The 12,833-nt window shown below is 30.6% G+C and overlaps 2 protein-coding genes across 2 annotated transcripts in view; one reads left to right on the forward strand and one right to left on the reverse strand.

The window, feature by feature from the left end:
* LOC140435179 (uncharacterized) overlaps positions 1-7,300 on the forward strand; it is a 28,587-nt gene extending 21,287 nt beyond the window's left edge. The window contains exon 2 of the mRNA XM_072523952.1: positions 210-7,300. Within this exon, the coding sequence (XP_072380053.1) occupies positions 1,250-6,370 (5,121 nt within the window). The 5' untranslated portion in view covers positions 210-1,249 and the 3' untranslated portion in view covers positions 6,371-7,300. The remainder of the gene's footprint in view (positions 1-209) is intronic.
* Positions 1-12,833, reverse strand: part of LOC140435182 (ubiquitin-protein ligase E3B) — a 108,009-nt gene that overhangs the window by 55,090 nt on the left and 40,086 nt on the right. The window lies entirely within an intron of this gene.

Below are 12,833 nucleotides of genomic sequence, written 5' to 3' on the forward strand. Positions count from 1 at the left end.
TTATTTTTTTTTTATTATAACCGGCCACAGCAAGGTGAGTAGTCAGAGTTTTCAGTGAAACATATTCAAGTCAAATATATTTTAAGGAAATTAAAAACATTGTGTGTTTTATGCTATATTATACTACTAAACATGGATTTCCAAGTAATCGCCAATTCCATATACAGTTTAAGAGTTCATTTTTTTTTAATGAAAATACTATTTTTTAGATCCAGATAAATAAATGGCTTAATTTTTGTTAAAAAGGAAATACAATGATGGAACACAATTCAAACGAGGACAATGATTATATTATTCGTAACATATTTGATGCCGTTGAACAAGGTGATGAATATAAAGTTAGGAATTTCATAGAAAATGGAGCCGATTTGGACGAAGTTAGAAATGGCATTTCACTTATTCATTACGCAGTCATTTCTGATCGTCCAGATATAGCTGCCATGTTGATTGAATGTGGCGTTAATTTAAATGTTACTGACAATAACGGAAATAATCCGCTTCATTTGGCTGTCTTAAAGAATCGCATAAATGTAGCCAAAGTCTTGATTCAAACCTCTGCCTGGGATGTTAATGCTACAAACAACAATGGTGAATCAGTATTACATTCAATCCAAAAAAATTCAGGAAGATTTTCCAATTGGTTTAACTTTGAAACATTATTATATGAAGCCTCAGTCAAAACCTATCCACAATGTGTCCCCACATTTATACAAGGTAATACTTCTAAAATGACAGAGGATTCCGACGACGATCAAGAATTAAATTTATCCACTGAAAGTACGTCATATGCTTCTTCAGGTTTAAAAACGTCTTCGCTCACAGAGCTCATAAAAATAATTACGCGGATTTTGATATTGCTACCGAATTGGATATTGCTGAAAAATTTGATGACGTTGTAATTACGTATAAAAGAACTGCAGCAGATGATTCATATACTTGGAGATTTTTACAAGCGAAGCACAAACAAGACGTTAACAAACATAAGATCACAGTTGGCGCGTTAACCAATGATGACAAAGGAGAATTTAGTTTGCAGAAATATTTTTTGTCCTTTTGTAAAATCAAATCTAATCCAGCGTTCCACAATGCTAATTTCGAAGAACTAGATCTTTGTACCAACACCAGTCTCGATTTTAGCTTGTATAAACGTAAAATTGATGGAACTCTAACCGCTGCAAAACAGAAAATTAACGATAACATTTCTAAATGGAAAAACTACTTCACAGAAGATAAAATTTCACCAGGTGAGATGCTATATTTTGAAGAAAATAGAGATGTAATAATAAAACATAAATTTAAAACAGATTTACAAGTTAAAGATGAGCTATTAAAATTTATGAAAGTGAACCTTTTGGAAAAGGTGTTAGTTTCAAGATGCTGTAGGGATTTTCCATGCGTCGAGAATTATTTTTTAACGGTAAAAAGGTTAGAAAATAAATCTCTTATAAGAGACACAATACGTAGCGTAAATTTGAAATTGGCATCAGCAAAAACAAAAACAGTAGTAGAGGAGCTTTCAAAATGTATAAAAGATGCAGTTGCGGATGATAGAGTATTTGCAGGGAAGAGTACGAAAAAACTTCAGCTTAATGAATTAGTCAGTAATTTGAAAACTACCATTCAAAAAATTGAAACGACTTTAAAAGAAGAAGAAACCAAAATGGAAGAGTATCTAAAAATAAATTCTATCCTAGGTAGTCGTTTACACCAAGAACGTGATCTGCTTATCAAGGATGAAGAAAATTTAACGAACTTTTTAAAGAAAGTGCCACAATGCCTGGAAATAGCTGATATTTGCACTGAAATTAATAAAGCGGGAATAACTAACAAATTTTCAACAAAAACTTTAGACATTCTCAAATCAGCTAATGCAAATCTAGAAGAGACACAAATTTTAGTACAAGAGGAGTGTCAGAATATGATTACTAACACAGTGGCGATATCATTGTTACTAGATGAAAAAAAATTTGATAGTAATATTAATGAATTTATTGATAAGTTTCGTATTATAACGAATTATCCGAATGTTGATGAGTTAAATACATTTTTAAGTAAGGAACTGGGAATAACATTTCAGCTACTAAATGCTGATTTGGTAACTCATTCGTTTCAAAAGGAAATGCTTGATTTTTTTAAGCAATACTTTAAACGTCGCAGCAACTATCTTGGTAAAGATAAAGTTAAAGGATTTTTTATCTCATTAACTAAAAAAATTCGTACTCTGATGACATCTGGCATAAATAAAGCTTATCCCGAAAAATTAAAAGCGTTAGACATAACTTTCCAACACGATCTTGTTTGTGTCAACGAATTTTTAAAATCTAACAAACATTTTTTATTTTTATTGACAGACTCATCACGATTGGCCTCCATTCATTTACTTCAAACCTTAGAGAATTCTAATAATTTTGGAGCACACGACAGTTTTGTATTTTTAAGATTCAGGACACTCCTTCTCGAAGATATACGACAGCTTGTTATAGATTCTTTCAGTTCGGAGAAAAGTCATAATTTATTAATTATTGAATGCCAGAATAAACTGTTCGTTGACAACAGTATATGGAGCACACTGTTAAATACATTTAAGACTATTATTAAGAAACATGCAAATAACGCGAAAAAAGTTATTTTCATACTCAATAAAAACGACGAAGTAATTTCAAATTTTGATTGCGATGATAATTTTAGAATTGAAAAACTTCAAATGAACTTTCAACATCTAACAGAACAATCACAAAGTAACTTATTAGAAAAGAAGTGCTCTTTTCAAAATCTTCCGGTTTGTTTTAACAAACTTATAAATCATGAAACTGCCACATCAATATTTGATAACGAGAATCTAACAAAACTAGTTGAAGGTATAATTATTCAGGTCGGTAACGACGACGCTTTTTATTTCAATGATTACATACACGAATATTACATAGAGAGAAAGCTGTATCAGCAAAAAATTAATAACATGATTTTTATAGAAGCTGATAGAGAGCTTTTTTTCGTTACGGGGACCAATGAAATAACATTAAAAGAATTTGGAGCTTCCGAAACAATTATTCATGAATACAATGTCGACAAATCGTACAATAATGGAATTATATGGTACAAAGAAGACGAGACAGAAGATAGAGAAAACGAAGAACTTAAACAAAGAGCATTTTACAAAATAAACAATAGTTTTAAGGGAAGAGCTTTACATTGGCTAGACTTTAAAGGCAATAACATCTTTTGGAAAAAATCTAAAGGTAATCTAGGTACAATTTTTCATAACATTGACAAAGATTATATTGGCACTGATCATTATTTTCATGAAAATTTCTTTACTATACCTACCAACGTAAAAAGTAAAATTATAATAATTTCCAACGATTCAGGAGTAGGAAAATCTACGTTCTTAACAGGATTATCACGAAAAATGTTGACACAATCGAATTCTTTGTGGGTCATCAGAATCAATCTAAACGAGTTTGCATTTAATAAAGAAAAACTTAACGATAAAGATGTTAGGCACAAAATGAAATCTTTAAGTGAAGTTACATTTACGGAGGACGACATCGCGTGTGCAATTGACTACTTTACAGAAATGGCGATGTCCACAGATTCTGTAAAAAATTCGTTTCAGAAACGCCTCTTAAAATTTAGTTTAGAAGTGAGACCAAAAAAATTCATGGTTCCTAATATTGTTGTTTTATTCGACGGCTTCGATGAAATTAGTCCAACTTATACAAAAGAAACGATTACTTTGATTAAAGGCCTTGTACAAACTAATGTTACTCAGATTTATGTAACTACTCGTTTTCATGAAAAAGAAATGCTTGAAAATGCTCTTCAAACTCCGGCATTTTTGCTTAAGCCTTTAGATGAGGAAGAACAAACTTTGTTTTTATGTAGGTTTTGGAAATACAGTTTAAAGTTTTTTAAGGAGGACAATGTGCATGAGTTACGTAAAAAAATTTCAGAGTATTTAACTGAATTGAAAACAATTATAGATGAAAATGAAATAAACGAAATAATCAAAAGTGTTTCCAACGAACCTTTGAACCTATTCCACAATATTAGAAGTTACGTGGATGATATAAAGTTTGAGAACGTAGCTACAACTTTTTTAATAAAATGGAGATATCAAATTATAAAAAGCGAAACTTTTTTTGGTATTGTTCCCCTCCATTTGAGGATGTTGGCAGAAATTGCATTTTACGACAAATTTCAAATCACAGATGATTTTAAATTGCTTAATCTTTATAACAGATTTGTAGAAATAAAGTACGATATTTTCTACCACGAAAAGAAAAATTTAGGAAATACTGTTGGTTCTGAAGATATACGAGAAAGAGATTCCAGTTGGTTACGAAAAAAATTTCGTACAATTTCATGCCAAGTTTTATTTCCCGATCTATACAAAGATGACTTTGTTCATAACACAAGAGTGCAACTAGCCAGAACAGGTTTATTAATTTTGAAGGGAAATCGTCTTGATTTTATTCATAGAAGCTTTGCAGGATTCTTCTTCAGCGAACACTCTGTGATTAATTTTTCTGTACAGGTTACACAAGCTGTTTTATTTAAGATTGTCTTACATCAAAAAAGCTACCATTTTGTTCGACAATTCTTCAATAGTCAATTGGAAGAAAATTACTTAAGCAACGCAGAATTATTAGAAGAAGTTGCAAAAGAAATATCGATCATAGATGATAGGGATACAATTCTACATGTTGTTGCACACGAGGGATACCTAAACATCGCCCAACTCATAATCGAAAAATTATTAAAATACCCAGCAATTCTGGAAAAAATGCTTTCGACAAACGGCCAATATAACACTGTTTTTGATGAAATTTTGTACAGCGTACCTCGACAAACCTCAAAAGCCAAACCAGAAATGCTTAAGATACTAATAAAACAACTAAGCGGCCACTGTGATATTTTTGAGAAAGTTATTACTAGACTATCAGAAACTGGTTTGATATTTGTTGGAACTCAAACAACATTTACCTTTATAGAAAAGATTTTGGTTCTAAGACATATAGATGTATTTCAAGTGGTGTTACAAGTTGGGAAAAATAATTTGATAACTTTAAGGAAGATACTTTTGGCCAATAAAAATGGTTTATTGAATATAATTTTTAGATGTTATTCTGCGAGAAAAGAGATAGAACTTTTTTCTAAAGTGATGAATATATTCTACGAAATCATTCATGAAAAATCACTATTTAAAGAAATTTTATTAGAATCCAATGAACACAAGCGCACAGTTCTTCATTTGGCAGCCGAATGGAGAAGCCCCTTATTTGTACCCTTATTGGAATGGTTAAAGCAAATTGAGTTAAAATTTCCAGATATTACACAAAGTTTGTTACTTGCCAAAGACATAAAACGGCTTACACCTGTAGACATAGCTGTTTACAACGAAAATTTGAATGTTACACTTTTATTAGAATTTGTTAGAGCAGTTTTCGATCAATTATTTCAAGAACTCATATCATTAGACTCCGAAAAAAATATTTTATACAAAGCTATTACTCAAGGAAAGACAAACAGCACAGAATTATTATTGGAATGGTTTTACAAAAATGTCGATAGTATCCACCTAAAGAATATGTTCTTAAAAACAACCCAACTTGGAAGAACATGTTTGCATTTAGCTTCTGCTCGGAATTTTCATTCCACCATCAAAGTTGTGTTGGAGTTTTTACAAAAACTAAACAATACACCACCCTTTGCAAATATTTTAATTGATATGTTGTTATCAACTGAAGATGACGGCAAAACACCATTGACTGGAGCGCTTCCTTGGATTTCAGATGAAACACTAAATGTATTTTTAAATTTTTTCGACGAAAATTTACACTTTGAAGTAATAAAAGACATTATAAGTAAACGTGACAAAGATGGATATAACTGCTTACATATATTTGTAAAATCACGAAATCCAATAAGTCTTTCAACGTTATTAACTTATATTTTAAATAAATTCGGCATTGAATTCGTACAAGATTTAATTATTTCTGGAGATAACAACGGCGGTGCAGCTACACATGTACCAAATCAAGTTCTATTAGATTTTATTTACGAAAATACAAACATATCTTATCACAAAACAATGTTTTTTAAAGGAAACAATTATGGGACAACACTTTTTGACATTATCATGTTTCCTAAAGCAGATGCACAAATAGTTTCAAAAGCAAAACCACAAATAGATTGCATTATAAAAGAACTGATCAATCCCACAGGTGTTAACATAACTTTTACTAACACTGAACTGGAAAAAATTAAAAAATATATTAACATGTTTTATGAGACTTCAAATAAGGACAATGCTATCAGCATAATTGACACAAAATTACAAGGAACGTCACCGGCACCAAATGTGTAAGAAACTAGGACAGAAGAAAACGCTTTAAATTTAAAGAATTTCCTTTCGCTAAATTAATAACAATAGATATGTTACTGATTATCAATAAAAAGAATATGTCGTAGCACGAAGAATAAGCTTCAAGTGCGCAAAAGCATTGACGAATACTTTTTATATTCATATTATACAGGGTGTCCCATAATTAATTGGACATTAGCTAATGACATCAAAATAAAGCATTATTGCGTAGGCCAAATATTGCTAGTTTTCGTTCTACAGGGTGATTTCACTAGTATTTTTTTTATATTATTTTTAGGGATATATTGAAAACTATTCAACCGATTTAAGTGAAATTTTGTACCTTGCTATTATTTAGTATGCTTAATATGAAAATTATATTAGTTTTACCATTGACACTAGGTGGCACCACCTACTATAACATTGGTTCATTAATGTGGCCATAATTTTTTTGTCCGTCCTGTATAAACATTCTAGGAAAAAAACATTCAATTATACACACAACATTTATTCTTGTTTCAAATCAAAAAAGTACAGTTTTCGAAATAAACGTATTTTGTTAATGATACGCATGCCTGTATTTAATTTGTCGCAAAACAAGTATGCTTTGAACTTAATGACAACGTCAAGACGGAACTACTAATTTATTTATTATTAGTTGTCAAAGGGCAGTGCGAGTCATTATTTGTCAAAGTGCTATAGTTCGTCCCAAACCCTTCTTTCAGTGCGTCATAGTTGATCGAATTCTCTCTAACACATTAAGCTAGAAGTGACAGAAAAAAACGTGAGTCTGCGATTATTATACATAGAACTTGGAAAATTATTTATCGTAAAGCTTATTCTAGTTACGGATGTATAATTGGTTGGAGTTTAGAATACGCTAAATAGATATCCAATCAATGATGCGCATAAATATAATTTGACGCAGATGGTCTCGATAGTGACAGTACTTTGACAACGTCAACTGATAAAATAATTGTCATTCCAGGTTAGTATTATCAGACATTTTACAGTGAAAATTTAATTTTGTATTTATTGTCATAAAAATATTTTAAATATGCCGAGATATATCAAGAAAGAACATAGACTAATATTAAAATTATTAAATTATTTTCAATTAGAAAAAAAAGGGATTACGATCCTGCAACTGTCAAATTTAACTAAAATGACATTCAATAATTTTCGACATTCTTAAAATCCTATATTATGTCAAAATTAGTGACGCACTGAAAGAAGGGTTTGGGACAGACTTTATTAAGTTTTTTATAAATCACTTAAGATAAAGGTAAAATGCCACGTCATACTGAATTTTCTAATGAAGAAATGCGCGATATGATCTGTTTGTATGCCCAGGACAATTTTTGTTCTCGTAAAGCAGTTCAACGCTATTTCGAACGTTCCCAGTAGAAGGCAACCAAACCATAAAACTTATGATCACAAATGGCACAAATTAGATCATTGTTCGATAGATTAGGCGAAACAGGGTCATTTCATGCCAAAAACAGGAATGCTGGAAGACCGAGAGTAATTGATGCGGATATGGAGGATGAAATTGATTTCTGAAATTTATTTCTCAAAGGCCTTTGACCAGATTAATCATAATTTTTTGGTCCACAAACTTCATGCATCTGGTTTTGGCGACCCCATTGTTAATTGGATTAAAAGTCTGATGGGACGTACACAGCAAGTTCGTATTAACATTCCATTGTTATTCCATTGTTATTCTGGTGTACCACAACGGTCTCATTGTGGTCCTTTGTTTTTTAACTTGTTCATTAACTATATTGGTAAGGCTATCAAAAACTCACACTTCCTGCTATTTGCTGATGATCTTAAGTTATTTCGTTGTATACATAATAAATCGGATAAAGATTTCCTGCAAGATGATGTAAATAATATATGTTAATGGTCAAAACAAAATGGTTTAAGCTTAAATCCAACTAAATGTTCTTGTATTTAATTTGATCGTATAAATAATCTAATAGCTAATAGATATGTTCTTAATGATGTACACTTCCCGTCATATAAAATTGGTACACTTTTTTTTCCCAATGTAAACCTGGGTTCAGACTGGATACAGTGGTTCGTGAATTAATTCGCTGTTGCCATCACAGATAACGGAATTGCACTAAATCTAATTAAAAAAAAATAAAGTTATTATTAGATAGGTATTATTTTTATCATTAACAACAAAAAACCGTATTTAATAAATTTAATAACCAGAGATAGGGTTCAGCTAATATCCAAAATATTTGAAGAATCTTTAAACCTAGATTATTGGCACAGGGAACATTGGAATGCATCTACTGTACCTAATTTTTTACTTCAATTAGCTACCGAACACGAACTGTATTTTGTATCAATAAGTTTAGTCACAGGCCAACTACCAAGATTAATTTATTATTTATTATATGAACGATAACATTAACAAAAACTAACATTATACTTTATCCTACGTAGATTATAAAGTGACAGTTACAATCTAATACATCGCTGTAATGTTTTATTATAATAATTTAAAGTTATGTCTAGATTGATTTTATCTATCACTATATTTGAATTGCAATATTTTCATAAATCATAATAAAACACAAATCAAGGTATGAGTACTTAATTGAGATAATGAAAAATTACAAAATTAATATGAGAATTTTTTAGGATGCATGCTTAAACAAATTTAATGTGACTGACTGATCGAGAATGCTCGATGTTTTAGTTTTTAAAATACTCAAAACTGGCGGTCTGTCACACAGCCCTGCTTTTAGCTGATTTCATATAATATTTTCGTTGAACTGGCAACAGTGCCCTAGAAATTAGAATGACACATGTGACAAGATCAACTTACACAACTTGAAAAACATGATTTTCGGTAATAAGAGTTGTACCAGTTTTTTATGACGCCGCGAACGGTACTCTTGGATTCATTTACTGAGATAAGAGATTTGGGTGTATTATTGGATTGTGCATTGACATTTAGAAGCCATTTTCTTAAAATTAAAGAAACTGGATTTCGTAATCTTGGTTTTATTTATCGTAACAGTCATTATCTCTCACCTATTGTATTCAAATTATTGTATTGCTCTCTAGTACGCTCATGTCTTGAATACTACTCTGTTGTTTGATCCCCATTTCATCAAGTATACATTGATGGATTGGAGATCGTTTAGAGGGAGTTTCTATACTGAAAATTATTTCATAGATTATTCTATAATAATGTCTCAATTTAACATTGCTACATTGAAGAACCGCAGGTTGAGAGCTGATATGTTATTTTTGTTTAAAATTCTAAACAACGTTATTAATTGTCCCTCGTTATTAGCCAATGCACACTTTATATTCCTTTTCATAGGACTGATTATGCTCGTCATTTTTCCTTGTCGAGAATGCTCAGCTCTTGCAATGACCTCCTATTGCATCCTTTCTGCCCAAACATTAATGCTTTCAAAAGGCAACTTAAGAATCTAATTATTAATCTACAATAGATATGTGATATTTTTTTTATATATTTTTTTTAACTTTTGGGATTTGATATGCTGTTTTAATGTACAAATTTTAACTGATAGGGCGGCATTTAGACGATCCAATGTTTTGTAATACAATGTTATTTACCAATGAAGCCACATTTACTAGAAGAGGTGTGTTTAACTGGAGCAATAGGCAAACCTACGCGACAGAAAATCCTCATGCATTTCAAGAACATCATTTTCAACATGAATTTTCCATAAATACAGTCTGTCCCAAACCCTTCTTTCAGTGCGTCACTAATTTTGACGTCATATAGGATTTTAAGAATGTCCAGAATTATTGCATGAAATTTTAGTTAAATCTGACAGTTGAAGGATCGTAATCGGCTAAATGTGAAAAGGTTATTTTTTGAAAATGTGGAGTAAAAATTTTAAGAATTTCATTTTTTTTTTAATTTACATATTAGAGGTCCCGTCCTGTATAAAAAATTTTATTGTGCATTATATTGGAACGGCAGTTTGTCGTAATTCCTATTCTATACATTCCAAGGAAAGTGCATAATTAGCTAAGATTTATTTATTAATTTATTATTATTTATTACAAACACTATGGCTAAAATGTATAGTATTTAAACTACTAATATGAATATTTTTTAGAATAATTTAAAACTTACTTCACGAACGGCAGAAACTGGTAATAAAGTTGTCCCAGCCTCTTTTTCTAATTGAAAATAATTTAATAATTTTAATATTAGTCTTTGTTCATTCTCGGTATATCTCGGCATATTTAAAATATTTTTATGACAATAAATACAAAATTAAATTTTCACTGTAAAATGTCTGAAAATACTATCCTGGAATGAAAATTATCATTTTATCAGTTGACATTGTCAAAGTACTGTCACTATCGAGACCATCTGCGTCAAATTATATTTATGCGTATCATTGATTGGATATCTATTTAGCGTATTCTAAACTCCAACCAATTATATATCCGTAAGTAGAATTCGCTTTAATATGCAAATACCCGTGAACGATATATAATTTTCTAAGTTCTATGTATAATAATCACAGACTCACGTTTTTTTCTGTCACTTCTAGCTTAATGTGTTAGAGAGAATTCGATAAACTGTGACGCACTGAAAGAAGGGTTTGGGATGAACTATATCTGGTGTGGCATATTTGGAGATTGTATTGTAGGACCATTCGAATTACCAACTAGGCTTGACGGAGTAACGTATCTACATTTTTTGAGAGAAGATTTACCAACTCTTTTAGAAGACATACCTCTAAATTTGAGACGTAAATTTTGGTACATGAATGATGGTGCACCATCACATTATAGCCTAGAAGTTAGAAATTATCTAGATGAGATTTATCCTCAAAGGTGGATTGGTAGAAGTAGTGTATACCCATGGCCAGCACGCAGTCCCGAACTAGACTTTCACTAGTGGGGCTACCTAAAGTCACTTGTTTATAAAAAAATAAATAACCGTCAAGAGTTATGACAAAATATTGTAGAGGGAGTTAACGTAATTAGGGCCCAAAGAAACTCATTATATAAAATAAGGTAAAACTTACACAAAAGATTTAGATTATGTAGTTTATTGTAATTTTTTTTTAATTCGTTTTGAATTATTCACTTTGTCAATTGTTTTATATTCACTTCATTGTTTAATTTAATTTAATTTCTGATTTTTTTAAATTTGTTACTGTGTAAAAGGTTTAATAAAAATAATCGTTTCAATCACATGCATTTTGTTTGCAAAAATTATCTACTACTAATACATTTAATATTCACTGGTATTTAAGACCTTTTGAATAATGTTTGAATTTACGTAAGTTTTTGTAAAATGTTTTAATTTTATGCACGTCTCTAAAAAATACGTTTATTTAGAAAACGGTGTACTTTTTTGATTTGAAACAAAATCAATTTTTTGTGTAGAATTGAATGTTTTTTCATGTTTTTTCCTAGAATGTGTTTACTAGAATGTTTATACAGGACGGATAAAAAAATTATGGCCTCATTAATGAACCAATGTTATATTAGGTGGCGCCACCTAGTGTCAATGGTAAAACTATCATTTTCATATTAAGCATACTAAATAATAGCAAGATACCAAATATCACTTAAAATCGGTTGAATATTTTTCAACATATTCCTAAAAATAATATAGAAAAATACTAATGAATCACCCTGTAGAACGAAAACTAGCAACATTTTGCCTAAGCAAGTTGAGCTTAAACGCTTTATTTTGATGTCAGCTATCACACATTAGCTAAAGTCCAATTAATTATGGGACAACCTTAATAGTGTTGTTACCAAGTGTTTCCGTAAAGAAATAAAAGTGTTTTAGTTCTTTCGAAATACAGTCCCATACATCGTCTCAAAGTGACTAGTCTGTACAGGGTAAGATATGCAATGCTAACCCTATGGGAATTTCGCCAAGACGTTGCCAGTTTTATGCAGTGAGTGATGGCGTTCTCTATTGTCTATCTTTCAAAATAAACGGAATAAACCAGGAGTTCTCAACAAGTCCTCACGTACAATTTTATGTAATTTACAAATATCGTTTGCTAATAATTTTACATAATACTATACATTATTTGTTTCTAATAGTAACTTATCAACTTTTATCTTTTATTAGTAGCAGTAGTATAATAAAATGTGCATTAAATAAACATTTGTTTCAAAGTTTAAAATAATTCCGGTACTTTCTACTAACTGCCAAATTTAAAATGTTATTTATGTCCCTGCGGTGCTAATTACTGCCATAATGTGTAAGGAATTTGTAATTTTGGTTGATATCAACTCCAAATACTTTTTCTAAGTTATTCAGTAATTAAAAAGCAATTAGAGTAATTCTTGTACCGAATATGTTTAAAAGCTTGATACATCCAGGGCCTTAATTAGTCTTCATTTGTTCTTCGGAGCGCGTAAACATATTCGAGTTACGATTATTTGTACCATCTTGGATGTTACGTTTGGAGCTCACGTTTTC

This window comes from Diabrotica undecimpunctata, chromosome 2 (assembly GCF_040954645.1).
Source record: "Diabrotica undecimpunctata isolate CICGRU chromosome 2, icDiaUnde3, whole genome shotgun sequence".
Classification (NCBI taxonomy): Eukaryota; Metazoa; Arthropoda; class Insecta; order Coleoptera; family Chrysomelidae; genus Diabrotica; species Diabrotica undecimpunctata.